Here is a 23021-nt window from a genome sequence, read left to right on the forward strand (position 1 = left end):
ATATGTGTTAACTTTAAAACGCTTTTCAGATTTTAATGGAAAAGCAAAACCAAAACAAAATATGCCATTTTCATTTGATTAATAAAGGTCTAGCAATGGTGGGTGTAAAGATACGTATTCATATTTACTCTTTTCATTCTAGAGTTAACATGGCACATTGCCTGCAAATTATAGAAAAAGATGCATATTTTACATAAGGACAAGTGATTTTTTTTCTGAGGAAAATTTTCTATCAGATTTTTAGCCCACCATCATCAGATGGTGGGCTATTCAAATCGCCTTTCGTCCGTGGTCCGTCGTCCGTCCGTCCTTCCGTCCGTCCCTCCGTCCGTCCTTCCGTCCGTCCGTCCGTCCGTCCGTTAACAATTCTTGTTACCGCTATTTCTCAGAAAGTACTAAAGGGATCTTTTACAAATTTCATATGTAGGTTCCCCTATGGCCCTAGTTGTGCATATTGCATTTTGGGACCGATCGGTCAACAAGATGGCCGACAGGCGGCCATCTTGGATTTTGATAGTTAAAGTTTGTTACCTCTATTTCTCAGAAAGTACTGAAGGGGTCTTTCTCAAATTTTATATGTAGGTTCCCCTAGGACCCTAGTTGTGCATATTGCATTTTGGGACCGATCGGCGAACAAGATGGTCGACAGGCGGCCATCTTGGATTTTGATAGTTAAAGTTTGTTACCGCTATTTCTCAAAAAGTACTGAAGGGATCTTTCTTAAATTTCATATGCAGGTTCTCCTAGGACCCTAGTTGTGCATATTGCATTTTGGGACCGATCGGTCATCAAGATGGCCGACAGGCGGCCATCTTGGATTTTGATAGTTAAAGTTTGTTACCGCTATTTCTCAGAAAGTACTGAAGGGATCTTTCTCAAATTTCATATGTAGGTTCCCCTAGGACCCTAGTTGTGCATATTGCAATTTGGGACTGATCGGTTAACAAGATGGCCGACAGGCGGCCATCTTGGATTTTGATAGTTAAAGTTTGTTACCGCTATTTCTCAGAAAGTACTAAAGGGATCTTTCTCAAATTTCATATGCAGGTTCCCCTAGGACCCTAGTTGTGCATATTGCATTTTGACACCGATCGGTCAACAAGATGGCGGACACGCGGCCATCTTGGATTTTGATAATTAAAGTTTGTTACCGCTATTTCTCAGAAAGTACTGAAGGGATCTTTCTCAAATTTCATATGTAGGTTCCCCTAGGGCCCTAGTTGTGCATATTGCATTTTGGGACCGATCGGTGAACAAGATGGTCGACAGGCGGCCATCTTGGATTTTGATAGTTAAAGTTTGTTACCGCTATTTCTCAAAAAGTACTGAAGGGATCTTTCTTAAATTTCATATGCAGGTTCTCCTAGGACCCTAGTTGTGCATATTGCATTTTGGGACCGATCGGTCAACAAGATGGCTGCCAGGCGACCATCTTGGATTTTGATAGTTAAAGTTTGTTACCACAATTTCTGAGAAAGTACAAAAGGGATCTTTCTCAAATTTCATATGTAGGTTCCCCTAGGGACCTAGTTGTGCATATTGTGTTTTGATACTGAATTGTCAACAAGACAGACGACCATCTTGAATTTTGGTAGTGGAAGTTTGTTACCGCTATTTTTCAGAAAGTATTGAAGGGAATTCAAGCAAATTCCATACATAGGTTCCCCTAGGGCCCTAGATATGCATATTGCGTTTTGGGACCAATCAGTCAACAAGATGGCCGTCTGGCAGCCATCTTGGATTTTGATAGTTAAAGTTTGTTATTGCTATTTTTAAAAAAAGTACTGAAAGGATGTCTCTCAAATTTTATATGTAGGTTCCCTTAGGGCCTTAGTTGTGCATATTGCATTTTGTAACTGATAGGTCAACAAGATGGCTACACGGCCGCCATCTTGGATTTCATTGTTGAAGTTTGTTGCCACTATTTCTTAGAAAGTGCTGCAGCGATCTGTCTCAAATTTTATGTGTAGTCGTGTTTGAAAAAGTTTGAAAAGCAGGGAAAAGATCCCTCTTTCCATTGTCAGACATAGATCATTCATTGGTGGGCGCCAAGATCCCTCTGGGATCTCTTGTTTACTTTCTAGTTTATTTAAGTGATATAACTTTTAATCAAAATATTTGAAATTTCTATCAAAAATGACAAAATAAAAAGATATCTTTTGCTTGTCAAAATGAAAGTAAAACAGAAAAATGGTGTAGAGTCGAACTCTAATCTTCCGAAGTCAGTGCAGTGACGACTCAACCACATGAGCTACAGACATAAAAGCTGTATCCCAGTCTTGTCATATCCAGCTGCAAATTTCCTCAAAACATTTTAGTCATTTCTGTTCAGTTATCTTTTATATTCCAAGTTACCCGAGCATATGATGGATTTATAAATAGATTTAACATAACCCCAGTATATGATTTAAGTTATCTGGTCCACAGGCCAACAAGGGACATGGACAGAACCTATAGATATGGGTAGATGGATAGGGCACAAGACATGCAGCGCCTTCATATATGCCGTCATTGAGATTATCTATAATCAAGAGCAGAGGGGATGGGTTGGTGGGGGTGGAGGAGGGGGATCGTTGGGGAGGGGGTGTAAGGAAACTGCATGAGATTGTGCTGGTGTCTCAAGAGGTCAATCAGAGTGTATCTCTAGTGGCCACAGTAATAACTTATCTTTAACAAAGACCATTTATATAAAGTCAGTGATTGCCTTATCAGTTTGAGTACAGAACACCAGGACCTCCACAATTGGTGATACCTGTAGTGATAGTACCTTTATATATCTGGTAGTGAATAGTAGTAATCGTTAAAATAAGGGATGCTTAACAAAGAAACTTAAAAAAAATAATGACATGTGTCAGAAGGAGGGGTTGGGGTCGTTGCCATGGTTATCAGGTCATTATACACACTCGGTAATTGAAGAAAGGGTTTGTCTGAACAACTCCTTCTTAAACTGCTTTGGCAAATTCAACTGAACTTTACAGCAATGTTTGGAACTACAGTGTATATGTAGATGTGGGTTTTTTTTGTTACTTAGTAAATTGGGCATATATTAATTTATTGGAGTTGGCCAGTATTGCCGAAATTCATTGTGTACTTGTATCTAAACCTATATGTTGGCTTTCAAACCTTCTTATTCTTAAAATACTAACATTCCTATTCTCAAAATATTGATATCGTTCAGATGTGAATAATGTGTAAAACGTTCTTGATTCAACATCCGCATATAATTTACGGAGCATATATCGGTATAATATAACTTTGATATAAATGAAAATGACTCAAATGAAGAATTGTTATATATTTCATGGGGAGCATTATTTTGAGATAAGAAAACTGAAATTGAAGAAATGTTCGGATCTATAGCTTGCAAAATAAAGCATACGATCCAATATTTAAACAGCTGTGATATATATTGGGTATAGCTGAAGGTGCTTTAAACATTCTCCTGAAACATGATACTGACAGCCCCTCTAGATTTGTTTACTTTCCAGCTCCATGTAATTCCCAGTGACTGACCACCACGTCCACTTCCCTTGGAGGTTAATTGTAGATAAGAAATCCAGGGCATGCAAGGCTATCACTATGGAAGAGTTTATTAGTATGTCAGATTCTGATGTTTCAACATTTTAACTGGAGGGAAAAAATTAGAAGTCAAGGGATATGTAGAAATCGGAAGGGATAATGATCCAGCACAGAATGTGTGTGACTATGATTAATGAAACAGTCAGCTAGGGTGTTGGCTTTACAATAGGTGGGAAAGCAAATTACACAACAAGAATCATCAAGTAAGCTAGTGATTTCACAAAGAATACAGTGGATTGGACATTAATGAGTCACAAATAATGATATCAGACTTCACTATTATGGTAAAGTATGTGGATGGCTCTTTAAAACTCATCACATTTTAAGGAAATGACCATTCTACATAACACAAGGATATTTGTTTTGTGTTAAATACATGTTCACGGTAGAACATTAGCCCTGATGGTAGTGAACAAATGGAGCATGTGAACTAGAATGTTTGTGTTGTGATTTGTGTCGGGATTATATATAATGCATATCATGTGATATTTATTCTGGTTCTTGGATAAAAAGATATGTATGTGTGAGCTTTGGATTTTGCAGTCAAACCTGAGATAAGGTAATACACATAACACTTAGGCCATGGCTATAAACCTCTATTTTCATCTGCCTGTAAAGCAAAATTCATGCGCACAAAAAAATGAAACTTTGATTTACAGATACCTTATTTTATCAAATAATTCTTACATAAGAGGGAAACAAATAGATTATAATTTTAAGCCACAAATATTGTTTATTTAGGTAGCAATCCTAAAGAAAACGGATTCAAAAGTGAATGGAATTTAGCATATGGATGTTATAAATATAATTCAAAGAAATTGGAGGGAAACTTTTTTGGTATATTAATGTTTAAACTATTAAAAACTGTTAATTATCTCATGCTTCAAGACATTATATTACATTAAGTTTTTAGACCCTGTTTAAACTAGTGATTACTTGTTTGCCTATATATCATTTCATAGGTGTACTTGAACCTAACTTGGTACGCATCTGTCCTAATCTTAGATATTACTGTTGACTCGTAAATTGTTGTAAATTTTGGCAACAGTATGCAGAAAATTAAATTGTACAATTCAGTTTAGTAAGTCCATAGGGTAGGGTTCATTACAAATTTCTATCACCAAATAACCATGCCGTTATGTTTACTATTGTTTTGACCGGATTCGACTTTACAGAGGAATACACATCTAGTTAGCAACAAAGTTAGGTTCAAGTACACCCAAGAAGTATATATATACATTGGTATACAAAATCACTAGTTTAAACAGGGTCTTCAACCTTAATGGGCATTTATTACATACTAAATGAAATGGTATGTTAATTGTGTTAATCAAAATTTGCTAATCTCTTCATAATTGTCAAATAACAGCTATAACATAAAAACCTTCAGTAATGATTGTTACAGGTTACAAAAAATCTAGTCCAATTCTCTGTGATATAAAAACCATTATTTATCAATAACAAATTAATTTCTGAGCATTTGTTTTTACTCTATTATAATTTTGCAATAACGAAATATATACACAGGTAGATAGATAGTTGGTTTTGTATATATTTGTTCAGTATACAAAATATTTGGAAAGCTGAATTTATTTAATTTTTTACATCTTAATATCAGTATTTCTATTCAAGATGACAAAAATAAGGAAATAAACTAGTCTTGTCAAATTACATCATAATAGTGCTTTTTCAAAAGCCATTTGTATCAAGAGCATGTTCAGTTAATAAAATTACTTCTATTGGAATGTAGTGTTTATTTGTTTGTTGTTTATTTCTTTTCCAAATTAATTTGGCTTACTTTTTCTAAACAGAATATCACATCAGGATTCCATAATTTGTGCAAAAGTAACACATATGTACATTAAATAATCTACCGATATATAATATAATATCAAATTATCTGGTGTTTTATGGAATCCTGGGTAAGGTTTTTAATTCAGTTCTATTATAAAATGTATTGCATCTTACATATAAACAACAAGATACAACCTTTAAGGACGGCATGAGACACAAAATCTTCCAATTTATTCATTTGATTTATTTAAATCAATTTTAAGACCTTGAAACATTTGTGAGATCGATCCCGAAAATCATTTTGGTAGAACCAATCATGGGACTAAGACAGTTTTTTTTGGGCTCAATCCCGAAAATCATTTTGACAGAAACACTGACATGGGACTAAGACAGATTTTTGGGATCGATCCCAAAAATCATTTTGGCAGAAACACTCCTGCGACTAAGACAGATTTTTGGGATCAATCCCGAAAATCATTTCAGTAGAAACACTCCTGCCACTAAGACAGATTTTTGGGATCGATCCCAAAAATCATTTTGGCAGAAACACTCCTGGGACTAAGACAGATTTTTGGGATCGATCCCGAAAATCATTTTGGCAGAAACACTCATGGGACAGAGACAGATTTTTGGGATCGATCCCAAAAATCTTTCATTTTGGAAGACATTTTCACTGGCTTTCAAGGTATCAGTCCGAAAACCATAAGTCATATATTAGGAAATAAAAAGTTATTACTGAAAAAGTTTTGTCTATTTAGCATTTTACACAAGCATCAGTCACTTCTTACACATGTATAGTCCTTAAAATACACAACGAAAAGAGGAACACCATAATTTTTTCCTCTTCTCAAAAAATCTTGGTTTTATACATTTACGATAATAGACACCATTCTATTTATAGATCTGTATACATTAGCGATACTAGACGACCATTCTATTTATAGATCTGTATACATTAACGATACTAGACGACCATTCTATTTATAGATCTGTATACATTAACGATACTAGACGACCATTCTATTTATAGATCTGTATACATTAACGATACTAGACGACCTTTCTATTTATAGATCTGCATACATTAACGATACTAGACGACCATTCTATTTATAGATCTGTATACATTAATTATGCTTGACAACCTTTCTATTTATAGATCTGTATACATTAATTATGCTTGAAGATCTTCCTTTTTATTACTTGATAGATCTGTATACGAAGTATGGCCCAGACAGAATGTATTGGTCCTATAAAGGTAGCCATGAAGGCGCGGCGTGACCAGATCGCACTCGCCGCGGAGACGCTAGCCAAGTTATTTGATAAAGGGGAGGAAGAACTGGTCTCACAGGTAAAGAGTTACTTGGTAGTTACTTTGGTTAGACCCAGGCAATTACCATTGAAAACATAATATTGAAATCTATACATGATATTGTCAATACAATTCATATATATAACAATTGTCATACATATCACTGGTATATACATTTGTTTGTATTGCAATATCCTGATCCCGCAAAAAATTGGTCATCAAATTTAAATTCACATCAACTTGCTACTACATGGCATTATTTTCATACTCTACCTGGAAATGATGTTTAGTACCCATGTCTACGACATCATGTCCCATCTTGTCCTGTGCTGTCCAAGGTTCAGCGCGAGTTTCCGCGAAGTGAAGATGTACTGTAGTGGGTTGTTGTCAGAATATACAGAAAATTCTTTAGCATAATAAAGATAGTCCCGAAATCGCTCAGCCACTGCCCACTTCAGGGCTAAAAACTCTAGCTTGCCTGAGTGAAGGTGATAATTCTTTTCAGCAGGTGACAATGTACGTACGGGAAAAAAGGCATAAGCGACAGGAGAAAGACGACGTTTCCCATTCTCTTGGTATAAGATAGCACCTAAACCTTCTTGTGAAGCATCAACATGAACCACAAATGGTTTATCGAAGTCTGGATAGATCATAACTTGACCTTCAGGTTTGACTAAAACATCAATGAGTTCACATAACCGTTCATGATGTGTCTTTGTCCATGCCACCTTAACACTTGACGCGAGTTGTCCACCTTTACCAACTTCCTTCTGCTTGCGCGCGAGCCTGTCCCTCATGAGAACTCGTATTGACCTGACGATCGCTCTGTAATAAGTCATACAGGGGTTTTGCTTTGCGTGCAAAATCTGGTATATAACGGCGATAGTAGCCAATGAAACCGAGTATTTGACGTACCTCACCAACAGTACCAGGAGTTTTCTCTTTAAAACTACGCACTGCCTCTGTGTCTGCAGGATCCATACAGTAACCATCAGGCGTGACCAGGTGACCCAAATACCGTACTTTGTGCTTAAATAGTTCACATTTCCGTGGTTTAAGCGTAATCCCGTTCTGTTTGAGCCTCTGCAGCACAACCCGTATGTGTTCCACATGATCCTCAAAGGTTTTACTGTAAACTAATATGTCATCCAAGTAGGGTAAACAGAACTGGTCCCTCAATCCCTCTAAGCACTCGTTCATAAAACGCTGGAACGTTCCTGGTGCTCCTGACAAGCCAAATGGAATGCGATTCCACTCGTATAAACCCCAGGGGGTTATAAAAGCAGTATAGTGTCGACACTCCTCGCTAACATAGCCCTGATGGTAGGCCTTTCCCTGGTCTAGTAGTGTAAACCACTGACTACCTCCGAGACTATCAAGAGCATCCTGTATCCTTGGAAGAGGGTGACGATCATCAAGGGTTTTCTGATTCAAGCGACGGTAGTCACAACACAGTCTCAAACTCTGATCCTTTTTCCTGACACAAACAACAGGACTCGAGTAGGATGACTTTGACTTTCTGATCCAGCCCTTGGCCAACAAGTCATGTAAGTAATCTTTGACTTCTTGATATAATGGTTTTGGAATGGAGGCATAGCACTGCTGAACGGGGGTCTTATCTATAAGGTTAATGTCAATTTTAAGTCCCGATGCATCACCAATATCATCCTCAGATTTCGAGAAAGCATCCCTCTCATCACTCAGTAATTGTCGAACAACTTTAACCTGTTCCTCTGAAAGACCGGAATCTGTCAAATCTACTGGTGGTTCCCATGTGGCATCATCTTGAGTTTGGTTGCTACCTGACGCATTCATAGTATCGCCTACCTTATCGGATATGTCGACTGGCAACTGAACAACTGACGCTACTGTTTGTAGAAGACCTATTTCCGTGTGTTTTGGAATGCGTATGTCGTTTGATGTATTGTTTGTCACAACTACCTTTACCGTGCTTGTTTTCCCAGTTTTGATTTTCACCAATGTCTCCATAAGGGATAAGCCATGTATTTCGTCCAATGTAGGAACAAACAGGGCGTTGATAGGGTGTTCACAATTATCTCCCCTGACAACAGCTCTTATTGTTTTAGCACCGTGCGCTCGAATTACCAGGTTGTTACGGCCAGTGCGCGCCACACCAACATCCTCGTTCCTAGCCTGACAAAGCAGTGCGCACAGAGATATTACATCACTGTCCTTAAGGCTTGGGAATGCTCCTTGTGGTAAATTGGTGTCCATAGTTGTAGCTAGGTGTTCAATTACGTTGTAGCCCAAGATTGGACGTTCCGTAGTGGTGTCGGTAACAATAAACGGCACTAAGACGGTGGTTGCTGATTCGTTGAGTTGAACTTCGATCTCGACCCATCCCCGAAATGGTACAGCAGTACCATTGGAAGAGAAGATGGACAAATCTGGGACTAAATCAGTGATTGGCTTCACCTTAACGCCAGGTAGGTTTTGACATAACCATTTGTAGTCCAATAAAGATACCTGTGCCCCAGTATCCCACAGAACATCAGTCTTCACATTGTTTAAAGTTGTCTGGACAACACACTTTGAACCTACAAGTCTAGCAATTTTGTTCTTTAATTTTGGAGCCAAACTCAACACATTTCCTTTTAATTCATTGACAGTCACTTTCCCTGATGAACCTGCCTCCAAAAGCTTGACTTTCTGACATAACTGCTTGTGTTTAGACCATGCCCTCTTCCGACATGTGTGGCTACAATATCTCGCTGCACAACATCCGAGACAAAGCAATGTTGGCTTAGCCTTACTACAATACCCGCAATAGGTAGGCTGGGACATAGTTTCCTTGGGTACTCCTTGTCCCTCGGGAGTAACCCTTATTCGTTTCCCTGTTGTTTATCTATCCGTGCTCTACATCCACGTTTAAAATGCTCCTGGCTGCCACATCTAAAGCAATGGTTACATTTCAGGTTACCAGACTTGCGACACGAGGGACAACCGTGACGTGGTGAATGTTCGGCCGTCCCAGAACTGTTCTTTGTTTTTAATGTGGTTCCCTGTAAAGCTTCTCGGAGCTCAGCTACCTCTGCTTTAATTGCTTTCAGTTCAGTGCTGAAAGTGCCCTCTTTTGGCTCTCGTTTTGATTTAGGGGTGTCAGTACACGTGTGCACCTGGTTAACAGTGGTGTTACTCTTTCGGCCAAATTTGGAGTTTCTTTCCATTTCCTTGACAGAAATTTCATTCATTTCCTTGATGAGATCCTCGTCCTGCTTTGTTCGCTTCAAAACAGCTTCAAACTCCATTCGTACTGCTTCACTCCTGAGACCCGTAAGGATTGAACGCTCAAACACTGACTGAACCAGGCTCACGTCATAATGAGGCGACTTTGAATCAGATTCTTTTGACGCAAACAGAATACGCTGTTTAAGATTTAACGCTCGCATCAGGAAATCAGAACTGTCTTCTGAGGTCTGTTGAACGGCTCTATTTAATTCATTGTAGATTTCAGTTGGAGACTTTTCTCTGTAATGAGCACGTAGTAGCCCCCTTAATGCTGATAATGAAAGTTCATGTCGCCCCTCCAGATAGCTTCGAAGTCCTGAACTGGTTGGCACAGCTTTTAAAACTCCATCAACAAGTTCGTATTCTGGGTACCCTTTCTTTTCTCCAAGCTGTATTTGTCTGATTACACTAACATATGGTATTCCATTCTTGGCATCAATCTGACCACTTATTTTAAACTCTCGGCGGTTAACCATCGTTGAAGCCTTATCTTGTGAAGTAATTGCATCAGATGTGATTCCAGGTTCTGCTTTCACTTTCGGCTCCAAGTGTTGTATGGATTCCCCAGCATCAAGTATGGCGTTGGTCAATATCAATGCAGCCAAGCCTTTGTCCTCAGCAGAAAGTTTCTGTTTCTCAAACCATTTCTGTATGACGCATATTAATGCGACCCTTTGTTCTTTATTTCCCTCTTCGACATTTATTTCATTACTGCTGGCCACTTCCTGAAGATCATTCAATGAGGCCTGGTAAATCTTCCCTAATGTCAGCAAGTAATGCTCATCGAACTCCATCCCGGACGAGCCCCCAGAAATGTTACATGTGTGGTTGGAGTACGAGGGAACCCTGAAGTATATACAGGAGAACACAGTCAGCACGCTACAACTTTTAATGGCGTCCGGATACAAAGTCACGTGACAACCAAAACCGATCGATAAAATTTTGCTGCTGCAACCTTGCGAGTTATTCCCCTTTCCCCACTGATGCTCCGATTTCATGGTACCATTCAACATTAGCTATTCTACATCATAGGTAATTAAAAAAATATATGGGGTACGACCGCATGATTGAAATAATGATCATTTCTGATTATAACATAAGCGTTGATTTGAATAAATCATAGGTTCAGAAGGTTATAATCAATTACGCATAAAACAAACAGGTACCTGAACAAGGAAATACATGTCGAACAAGGACAGAATATCTGTAGTTGTGAATAAAGGATATTTTGAAACCTCTTGCCATGTTTACAGTTGCTGATGCAGCATTTAACCAAAGGGCGATAACTCTAAACAGCTATACTTTTAGAGTAGGTAGCACACTACCAATATTTAATTTGATGCATAATCAATGCCGTGATATACAAATAAATTTTGCAAAGCATTTGATATAATTTTCGCTAAATATTCCTCATTCACAACATGTGCATAAAAACAGATAATACGGAAAAATCAGTAGACTGATCGCTTATATACGGTCATTGTAAGTTACATTAAAAAATATATAAAAATCATATCTGAATTCATTCAATGTCAAATATAATGCATTTAACATTTCAAATATATTATTGTATTTTCTTGAGACGTGATACAAAATAACTAAAAAGTATTGATGCATATTGGCTAACGTTACAAACTTTATAAAATAATGTACATGTTTTAGATACAATAAAATAGAAAATGCTCACCTGTAAAATATGAGGAGACAGCCGATTAAGTTTACTGTGGTCTTTATTCTGTCCCAGAGAGAAGTGATGAATTTGGGCACTAGAGACACTTTAACGTGACTGTCCGCGAAAAGACGAGAATTTGATTGGATAATAAAAATTAACTCAAAATACAAATATCAATGACAAAACTTTGATTGGTCAAACGTAAGCTGGGGTTTTACGCCCAAATATTTCAACTCAACCCGTCACTAATACTGTTACGTCATGCTAATGGCTTTGACCGGGACTAATTGCAAGTGCTCACCTTGTTTTAATTCTCGGACAATAAAAATTGTTCTCGGTGTCAGAACTGACCGGAAGAGTCACTGCGGTTTGAGCTTTTCGGTAAATAGCAGATGTATAATTTTCTGTTAAGGATTATGTACTAAAGAAAATATGAAAAGCCTAGCTTAATAAGACTGACCAAACCCAAAAATACTTTTATACTCAAGGTGGTGACATTTCCCATAAGATTAAGATATCAGTTCTCAAGACAACAATTACAAAGAATGTAGAAGTTTTGTAAAGGAAACTGTATATATTACAACATATTTAAGGTAAATAAAGGTTCATAAGGAAAATAAAGAAATGAAATAAAATGCAAATTTTCCTTATGAAATATCCCTCCTGGTTGGAAAAATCTTTGTCCCCAAAGATAAAATGTACAAATTGGGACAAAATGACAATATGAGTCAAACAATAATTGTAGGTTATGAAGTATGATATGAAAGTAAAATGTTTACAAGTACATAGTAAGTTGCATGAATGCGTTTTACAATGAAATTGATAAATTCACAAAAAGTTTAATAAATTGACCAATTGACTGATTCAACAAGGACGGCTCAAGCAATCCAAGTGAAGGAGTTATTGGAAAAATATCACACACCTATACAAGTTCAAGAGTATACAAAAAAAAATCATACATAAAAATCAATCATACGTGTATAAACAAATCTTACAAGTAAGTCCTGTCAAAGACTATCAATGTGGCCAGCTTGCAACAACACTGTCTATTTCAAAATATGGAAATATCCATGATGAGAGAGCAAAATATATGCTGCGTAAGGTTGTTTAACAATGCGTGCGATTTTGTGAGCTTTTATGTGTGAGACATGTAACTTGTGTTTAGGATAAATGCGATGTTTGGTATGGTTATGAATTACGGAAAACTCTGACCAATGAAAATGGATAACAGGAAATATTTTACCAGTTACTTGGATTGAGGTAATGTCAATGGGTGGTGTTATGGTCCAGTTGTCTGGACACAGGGGTAGGGAGGCTACAGTAATAAGGACACATTCACTACCTGTTGTTAGTTCAACATGGATGGAGGTTTTGTTAGACGCTTTGAACTTTGACCATATGAAGTATATTGAGATGAGGACAAATGCTGTGGTGAGGAAGGACAATGTTACATAAGGCCATGGTGTTTGTAAGGAATTATACACATGGTCAGTGAACATGCTCATTGTAGTTATTTCAGGCAATGGTTTATAATGGAAATTTGGTATGTTAGCAGTAGGTGGCAGGGTAAAGGCAGAGACCGTATTCGGTTTAGTAAGGAGAACTGCTGCAGACAATATCCTATATTTTCTATATGTACAAATAGATATAAAAATAGCTGTTCCTGATAAAACACCTGCCACTAATGATACAATTCCACTAGTGTCAGGCCAATTAGTATTGACAGCAGAAAGTGTACTATCTAACATTGACTCTGAGAGTGATTTAAACACAGTTTCTCCTTTTTGCGCTTTCTTGACTATTTTCTTCAAACTAAGGTGGTATTTCTGATCATTTGCCAATGCTTCTACAATTGAGTGGTTATAGATGTTAAATTTTGGAATGGAAATGTTCACAACATTTGAATACATGGTATGTCCTAAGATTGCAGAGTGTGTGGAAGGATCAAAGAACTCCTGAATGAGTGCAAGATTTACAGGATGTAACCTGGAGATTTCCTGAGTATCATTTTTACATTTCCCTAATCTTGGAGGTATAAAAAGGGCGTCTGAGGTAACTGAGCATCTACATGGTATACCGAGAACACAAAAGGTGCAGCCTTTGATGATTTTCTGACCAGTAGGACAATTTAGGGCTAACATTGATATGTGGTACACAAGGAAATTTGATGGAGCCACTTCTATCATTGAAGGCTTTAAAATACTTTGTACAAATCTGAAGTCACATGTTGATTTTATAATATCCTTTTGATTATAAAATATAGATGCAAGACATGAGTGTTTGGCCACTGATGAGAGAGCAACATGGAAAGAACAATAAAAAATATTATTGTCTTGCGCGGAACACATCTGAAGCTGTTTATGCGACAATGTAGTAAAGTGCTGGTTATCACTACTATGTACAAAATAATCTGGCACATTTAGTAACTGAGTTGCATGAGTTGATGTTGCATTGATAGGTACTGGAAATGAATATGTCTTGAACAAAAGTAAAGGTTGAGCAAATGGTGATATTGGTACTTTCAGTAAAATATACAGAGTCGAATGATGTCTGACATAAAGAAAGTCGGCAAATGAATAGTAATGCAATGGATTAAGATGGATGATATGGAAACCAGGGTATTTACTTGACATGATGCTTTGGATTTGTTTCAGAGTAGCCTTAATAATTTTTGGAGAAATGATAAAGAGGGATAACTTTCCTTTTGCCAACTCATGGATTGCGAGTTTAAAGTGTTCTAATTGTTTATCCAGCATTGCTGAAGCATTTACCTGATGTAACATCATATCCTCTAAGACAATGAGCTCATGCTGTAAACCATCTAAAGTATGAGTGATTTGTTGTGACAATGTGACAGTTTGATCATGATTTTGTTTTACAGCAGTAACTATGTTATCAAACCTGTCATTGACAGTAGACATAAATGATGTCAGTTCATGTGCTTCTCTTGCCATAGCCTTAGCAAGTTTCACATTGTTGTTGTTGAGGACCTGCATGTGTTTCTTTAGATTAGCAAGATCAGTTGATGTCGCAGTTCCAAACAATGATTTTGATATTTCTCCAATGAAGTCGAACAGACCACGCCGTAATCTTTTTCCATCCATGAATATAGCCTTTGGGAAATAACCATGTGGGATGAGCTTGTTAATTATTTTAATCGTGTCATTGATGTTAGTCATACACTGGGTCCTCATTGCGTTTAAAGAGTTAATGACAGGATTGGCTGCTTCACACATACGACGGTTACATTTGAGTACTTCTGACAGGTGCAAACGTTTTGGTAAGGGTATCTCAAATGTGTGAGACCAATACTCTTGGCCAAGATGGAGATGTGCTGTGGGTTGAAAGAGGAGTCCATAATTCAGTCGTTGAACTTGGGATGGTTTTTCACATAAAGCCAGAGGTAAGCAGAGGATGATCAGCACAACTGCACTCCATACACTAGGACCATTGTAGATACCTACAGATGAATAGGGAGGAGAAATAAAGCTTAGTGTTGTGTGTTGTTTATTTTTGTCGTTAAGGTACTGCGCAATACCTAAGCACTAAATTAACAGAAACTGTTAAATCTTAACAAAAATTAAACACAAGAAGAAAGAGAAAAAGGAAAGATTGATCATCTTGAGGTATTTATTTTTGATTTATGTGTACACATTTCTTGAGCTGATCAAAATGCCTTCAACATTTTTTTTATGTGAAACAAGTTAACTTCTTTTTATGTTTTTTCTTTCTTGCTTTCCCACTCTGTGTTTTTTTTTATATGGAATTCTCGAACCATGCCTAGTGGCAAATTCTCTATTGGTTCCCAGTTTGTTTGTTTATAACCTTCCCATTTGACCAAGTACTCTTTTCTGCCATTCCTCAATCTGTATTTCAGAAGTTTCTCAACATAATAAGTGAGTGGATTAGGATCAATATTAGAATAAGATTTGTTTTGGTTTAAGATAGTTTTGTCCTTTGAGGGTTGAGGATGGTGTGCTCTAGACCAATTCTGATTTAGTACAGCAGCTGTGGCTGTAGGGGGATGCACATTGATCGTGAGATTAGGTGCGGTGTTTGGTACAGCAGCTGTGGCTGTAAAGGGATGCACGTTAAGATTAGGTGCGGTGTTTGGTACAGCAGCTGTGGCTGTAAAGGGATGCACGTTAAGATTAGGTGCGGTGTTTGGTACAGCAGCTGTGGCTGTAAAGGGATGCACGTTAAGATTAGGTGCGGTGTTTGGTACAGCAGCTGTGGCTGTAAAGGGATGCACGTTAAGATTAGGTGCGGTGTTTGGTACAGCAGCTGTGGCTGTAGAGGGATGCACGTTAAAATTAGGTGCGGTGTTTGGTACAGCATCTGTGGCTGTAGAGGGATGCACGTTAAGATTAGGTGCGGTGTTTGGTACAGCAGCTGTGGCTGTAGAGGGATGCACGTTAAGATTAGGTGCGGTGTTTGGTACAGCAGCTGTGGCTGTAGAGGGATGCACGTTAAGATTAGGTGCGGTGTTTGGTACAGCAGCGGCGGCTGTAAAGGGATGCACGTTAAGATTAGGTGCGGTGTTTGGTACAGCAGCTGTGGCTGTAGAGGGATGCACGTTAAGATTAGGTGCGGTGTTTGGTACAGCAGCTGTGGCTGTAGAGGGATGCACGTTAAGATTAGGTGCGGTGTTTGGTACAGCAGCTGTGGCTGTAGAGGGATGCACGTTAAGATTAGGTGCGGTGTTTGGTACAGCAGCTGTGGCTGTAGAGGGATGCACGTTAAGATTAGGTGCGGTGTTTGGTACAGCAGCTGTGGCTGTAAAGGGATGCACGTTAAGATTAGGTGCGGTGTTTGGTACAGCAGCTGTGGCTGTAGAGGGATGCACGTTAAGATTAGGTGCGGTGTTTGGTACAGCAGCTGTGGCTGTAGAGGGATGCACGTTAAGATTAGGTGCGGTGTTTGGTACAGCAGCTGTGGCTGTAGAGGGATGCACGTTAAGATTAGGTGCGGTGTTTGGTACAGCAGCTGTGGCTGTAAAGGGATGCACGTTAAGATTAGGTGCGGTGTTTGGTACAGCAGCTGTGGCTGTAGAGGGATGCACGTTAAGATTAGGTGCGGTGTTTGGTACAGCAGCTGTGGCTGTAAAGGGATGCACGTTAAGATTAGGTGCGGTGTTTGGTACAGCAGCTGTGGCTGTAAAGGGATGCACGTTAAGATTAGGTGCGGTGTTTGGTACAGCAGCTGTGGCTGTAGAGGGATGCCACGTTAAGATTAGGTGCGGTGTTTGGTACAGCAGCGGTGGCTGTAAAGGGATGCACGTTAAGATTAGGTGCGGTGTTTGGTACAGCAGCTGTGGCTGTAGAGGGATGCACGTTAAGATTAGGTGCGGTGTTTGGTACAGCAGCTGTGGCTGTAGAGCGATGCACGTTAAAATTAGGTGCGGTGTTTGGTACAGCAGCTGTGGCTGTAGAGGGATGCACGTTAAGATTAGGTGCGGTGTTTGGTACAGCAGCTGTGGCTGTAGAGGGATGCACGTTAAGATTAGGTGCGGTGTTTGGTACAGCAGCTGTGGCTGTAGAGGGATGCACGTTAAGATTAGGTGCGGTGTTTGGTACAGCAGCTGTGGCTGTAGAGGGATGCACGTTAAGATTAGGTGCGGTGTTTGGTACAGCAGCTGTGGCTGTAAAGGGATGCACGTTAAGATTAGGTGCGGTGTTTGGTACAGCAGCTGTGGCTGTAAAGGGATGCACGTTAAGATTAGGTGCGGTGTTTGGTACAGCAGCTGTGGCTGTAGAGGGATGCACGTTAAGATTAGGTGCGGTGTTTGGTACAGCAGCTGTGGCTGTAGAGGGATGCACGTTAAGATTAGGTGCGGTGTTTGGTACAGCAGCTGTGGCTGTAAAGGGATGCAAGTTAAGATTAGGTGCGGTGTTTGGTACAGCAGCTGTGGCTGTAGAGGGATGCACGTTAAAATTAGGTGCGGTGTTTGGTACAGCATCTGTGGCTGTAGAGGGATGCACGTTAAGATTAGGTGCGGTGTTTGGTACAGCAGCTGTGGCTGTAGAGGGATGCACGTTAAGATTAGGTGCGGTGTTTGGTACAGCAGCTGTGGCTGTAGAGGGATGCACGTTAAGATTAGGTGCGGTGTTTGGTACAGCAGCTGTGGCTGTAGAGGGATGCACGTTAAGATTAGGTGCGGTGTTTGGTACAGCAGCTGTGGCTGTAGAGGGATGCACGTTAAGATTAGGTGCGGTGTTTGGTACAGCAGCTGTGGCTGTAGAGGGATGCACGTTAAGATTAGGTGCGGTGTTTGGTACAGCAGCTGTGGCTGTAAAGGGATGCACGTTAAGATTATGTACGTTAAGATTAGGTGCGGTGTTTGGTACAGATTAATGTATATTATTATTTGTTTTACACATTACCAAATTATATTGGGATCTGAACAATATAGTCATATCTGTGGTGCTCACCGCCAGCAACACGTACACTTATAGGAGGATGCTGTAATGTTGAAGTGTCGACAGAGAGCCTTTTTAACATAGGTAACGCTACACAATTAATGGTAGCCCCTGTGTCGACTAGAGCCTTTACTGGGGAGCCATTAACTTCAACACTAACAGTATTGTTACCTATAGGGGTGATTAAACTGACACATTCCTTACAGCTAACAGAACATGTGGTAGATGTTTTACTTAGATTGTTAGTTGGTATGCTAGTTGAAGAAGTTAGGCGTTTGATCTTGGATGTGTTAGCTGTAATAGAAGTGTTAGTCTGTGCTGTTGTGCAGTGGTGCCTATCCTTGCTAGGGATAGGCGCGCATCCCTAGCGTGAACCTAACGCATTGTCATTTTTCTTTGCTCTACAGACATCTTCTGTATGACGCCAATATCCACAATATGTGCATTGTGTGTTATAAGCTGGGCACTTAAGTCTATGAGGACAGGACTTACCGCATCCTTGGCAAGGTCTGGTTGGTTGCTGTTGTTGGTTTGGTTGCCATTGCCTAGTCTGTCTCCCTTGGTTCCGTCCTCGCTGGTTATTTGAGTTGTTAGTTCGTTGATGGTGCTGTTGGTATGGTTGTTGTTGTTGGTATGCCTGATGGTGGTACGGCTGTTGTTGGAACGGTTGCTGTTGGTACGGCTGCTGTTGTTGTTGCTGTTGTTGGTACGGCTGTTGTTGGCACGGCTGCTGTTGGTACGGCTGCTGTTGTTGTTGCTGTTGTTGGTACCGGCTTGTTGTTGGAACGGCTGCTGTTGGTACGGCTGTTGTTGTTGCTGTTGTTGGTATTGCTGTTGTTGACACAGCTGGAGTACAATTTTGATATCATACATATTTGCCATATTAAGTCCAAGTTGCTTAGAGTGCTAGTTTTTCGTTACATAACAACCAATGGTATTGATGATTATAGTGTTGTTTTGGCAACGGCTGTTGCTGTTCATGGTGTTGTCTGTTTTGTTGTTGTTGAAACCACAGGTGGTGCCACTGTAATCATAGGTGATGTTGCTGTAATCACAGGTGTTGTTGTTGTAATCACAGGTGATGTTGTAGATGTTATCGATTGACTTCTGAGGGTCGGACCTTTTCCTACTCCATATTTAGCTGGAGGGTAGTGTCGAGGCATCCGGGATCTTTGGTTTCTCCACCAAGCTTTCACCGCGTTTTGTTAGGTTCGGTGTAATTTTATGTTGTTTCTGTAAAATATGAGGAGACAGCCGATTAAGTTTACTGTGGTCTTTATTCTGTCCCAGAGAGAAGTCATAATACAAAATATAAATCATTACAGAACATCATAGTTATAGATTAAGATGGACATGGACAATTGACTCAATAGAGATTAATTGTTAGTTACAAATAATGGACAAGGACATGATAAGGATTATTTAAACATTTACAATTGTAGAATTAAAATAAATGAATGAGCTGTATTCACAGTGAAATTGATCCAACATAAGTTAAGATGATCTTGTTAAATTTGAGACTTTACAATAATTCAAAGGTCAAGGCTTTAGCTTTGAACAAAGGGGAATAATCAATATATTTAAATGGGGGGAAATTAGATGTGGTAGAGTTCACTTGCAGTGAGAGGTATTGTTAATGCCTCAGTCTTCAGCAAAATAACAAAATGAGAATTGGAAATATCTTGAATTACACAAAACATAATAATTGTCTTGTGATAAAATAGTTAATTTTAACTCATTAACAGAATAAATGTTTATAGTGAATGTTTATTTAATTTGAAATAATTGACTTTTGAATGTGCTTACTTCTGATTAACAAAATGTTTCAAGCTCATAAAGTATTCGAAAAATAGAATTTTAGATTCACAAAAGACAATTTCCAAAGATAATGTTATATGTACACAAATAAAAGCATAAGTATTATAATATTCAAAACCTGACACTAAGACAGTACCTCAGTTTCAGATTATAAAATATGTATTCACATAAAATAAGTATGGCAAGAAATATAATAACATTCTGAACCCAAGTATTTATATATGCAGCTTATTAACAATGCAATGGTTATTTCAGATATCAGAATCTGCATGTGTAAAAGGTGAATGGGCGAAAAGCAGTATTCAAATATAATAAGCGTTGATTTGAATAAATCATAGGTTCAGAAGGTTATAATCAATTACGCATAAAACAAACAGGTACCTGAACAAGGAAATACATGTCGAACAAGGACAGAATATCTGTAGTTGTGAATAAAGGATATTTTGAAACCTCTTGCCATGTTTACAGTTGCTGATGCAGCATTTAACCAAAGGGCGATAACTCTAAACAGCTATACTTTTAGAGTAGGTAGCACACTACCAATATTTAATTTGATGCATAATCAATGCCGTGATATACAAATAAATTTTGCAAAGCATTTGATATAATTTTCGCTAAATATTCCTCATTCACAACATGTGCATAAAAACAGATAATACGGAAAAATCAGTAGACTGATCGCTTATATACGGTCATTGTAAGTTACATTAAAAAATATATAAAAATCATATCTGAATTCATTCAATGTCAAATATAATGCATTTAACATTTCAAATATATTATTGTATTTTCTTGAGACGTGATACAAAATAACTAAAAAGTATTGATGCATATTGGCTAACGTTACAAACTTTATAAAATAATGTACATGTTTTAGATACAATAAAATAGAAAATGCTCACCTGTAAAATATGAGGAGACAGCCGATTAAGTTTACTGTGGTCTTTATTCTGTCCCAGAGAGAAGTGATGAATTTGGGCACTAGAGACACTTTAACGTGACTGTCCGCGAAAAGACGAGAATTTGATTGGATAATAAAAATTAACTCAAAATACAAATATCAATGACAAAACTTTGATTGGTCAAACGTAAGCTGGGGTTTTACGCCCAAATATTTCAACTCAACCCGTCACTAATACTGTTACGTCATGCTAATGGCTTTGACCGGGACTAATTGCAAGTGCGGTTTGAGCTTTTCGGTAAATAGCAGATGTATAATTTTCTGTTAAGGATTATGTACTAAAGAAAATATGAAAAGCCTAGCTTAATAAGACTGACCAAACCCAAAAATACTTTTATACTCAAGGTGGTGACATTTCCCATAAGATTAAGATATCAGTTCTCAAGACAACAATTACAAAGAATGTAGAAGTTTTGTAAAGGAAACTGTATATATTACAACATATTTAAGGTAAATAAAGGTTCATAAGGAAAATAAAGAAATGAAATAAAATGCAAATTTTCCTTATGAAATATACCCCAAGCGCACTGCAGCCATTACGCACAGTATTGCCGAGATCCCGAATTTCGTCATTTTTCATAGTCACAAAATTATGTATTCTGGTTAACTTTTTCGTCAGAAATTTTGGAATTTAGTTTACAACATTCAAATGAGTCATCTAGTTACTTTTTATCATGTTTTTAAACAAAACTTCGAGTATTTTAGGATTCTCGAAGCCGTGCGCAATGTGTCCTGGTCGGCATTTATAGTAATTACGATCTACATTGTAGCTATATTCATAAATCTAAATGTAGTCTATCTAACATGTATTCAAATTATTTAAAAGTAATATCACCTCAATTTGGGACTTCACATAACGGCACATGGAATAAAAGTGATTAAAAAATAAAAAATAAACTCATGAAATTGAACGATTTCACTATTTTATTTTTCGAGATATCGGCAGCCATACTGTACGTCTACGTACACATACATGTATATCTTCATTTATGTGTAACGGTGGTTTATACCATTCATTTAAAATAATATATACATGGGAAATAACGAAATATATATATTTTACAAGTACTTATTGAGATATGTGTTGGTAATTACGTATAAATATTATTAATTTCCCAACTATCGGCTGTTGCCCGAGGTGATCTACCAGCGAAGCCATGCACGACCGGCCGTGGTCTGGCCAGGTGGTTCACATTTCGTTATATTTATATCAAATAGTGTTATGGACAGATTTTTCGTGTATAACAGAAATATGATACATTGAAATCAATTATCTATTCATAACTTTTTCACAACATGGATTTCTACGTGTGAACAAAAAGCGGGTACGTGTGACGGCCCGGCACCGCTTCGCAAGCTGGCTTCAACACTAAATCTAAACAAATATATTTAGCAATAAACAATTGTAAATAGAAATGTCTGTAACCTCTGAAACAATAAGAAACTATTTTGAAATCAGAATTTGCAATTATGAAAGTGTATACTTTTGTCAACGTATCGATTGTGTATCAGGGATGTACGTATCTGTTATTGTTTTTATTAGTCGCCATACCGTGTTTGTACCTTTGAGGACCCGGATGTAAACTTTCTGTGACGTCACGCCATCTTTTCTGAAATCTCCTATTGCTTCATACAGTTAATTAATGAGTTCAACGGGGTCCAACGAGGTTTTTTTTTTATATCTTTTATTTTTTATTTTTTATTTCAGCGACAGCTTGTTTCGTTAAGGTGTTACACCATCCTCGATACTCCAGGGGTTCCGATCACTTACGATTTATACACACCTGAATTATGTCATAGTAAAAATGAAGGCAGCTCAGCGGAAAACATCTGAACCAATAGCAGGCCTACAAAGAATTTCCTTTGAAGACTACAGAGAGAGCAACGCCCAACGTCAAAGCCACACAGCCAACCACAGTGTACCGTTATACGGCTCTTTTGATGTACATCAAACGACTAAATTACCTGTTCTGTAACTATGACCTCCAGTTTTACTATTCTTGCGTTCCATTTGCAGATTCGTACCAGTTGTATCGATACGAATCTGCTTTAGCTCCAATGGAACGCGTCGTACCAGCAGAACTGTACCGGTACAAGTGGTACACCGGTACGTACAAGTGGTTCGTTTTCAGAAGCGTACCACTTAAAGCTTGTATCCAAGATGGCGGACCCGAGAATTTTCCGATGATTTGTCTCCGGAATGTTTTCTTTGTTGAA

At 38.3% G+C, this 23021-nt stretch overlaps 2 protein-coding genes across 2 annotated transcripts in view; one reads left to right on the plus strand and one right to left on the minus strand.

Annotated features, from left to right (window-relative positions):
* LOC138310110 (dnaJ homolog subfamily C member 13-like) overlaps positions 1–6784 on the plus strand; it is a 61204-nt gene extending 54420 nt beyond the window's left edge. The window contains 1 exon segment of the mRNA XM_069251243.1: positions 6584–6784. Coding sequence (XP_069107344.1) covers positions 6584–6784 — 201 coding nt within the window.
* Positions 6785–12647: 5863 nt separating this feature from the next.
* On the minus strand, positions 12648–18833 carry LOC138310111 (uncharacterized; the record flags this gene model as incomplete). The annotated part of the gene is made up of 2 exons (XM_069251245.1): positions 12648–15066; positions 18518–18833. Coding segments are annotated over 2 exons (2730 nt in total), but the record flags the coding sequence as incomplete, so codon positions are not given.
* Positions 18834–23021: the final 4188 nt, after the last annotated feature.

The sequence above is a fragment of the Argopecten irradians genome, chromosome 16, assembly GCF_041381155.1.
Source record: "Argopecten irradians isolate NY chromosome 16, Ai_NY, whole genome shotgun sequence".
Classification (NCBI taxonomy): Eukaryota; Metazoa; Mollusca; class Bivalvia; order Pectinida; family Pectinidae; genus Argopecten; species Argopecten irradians.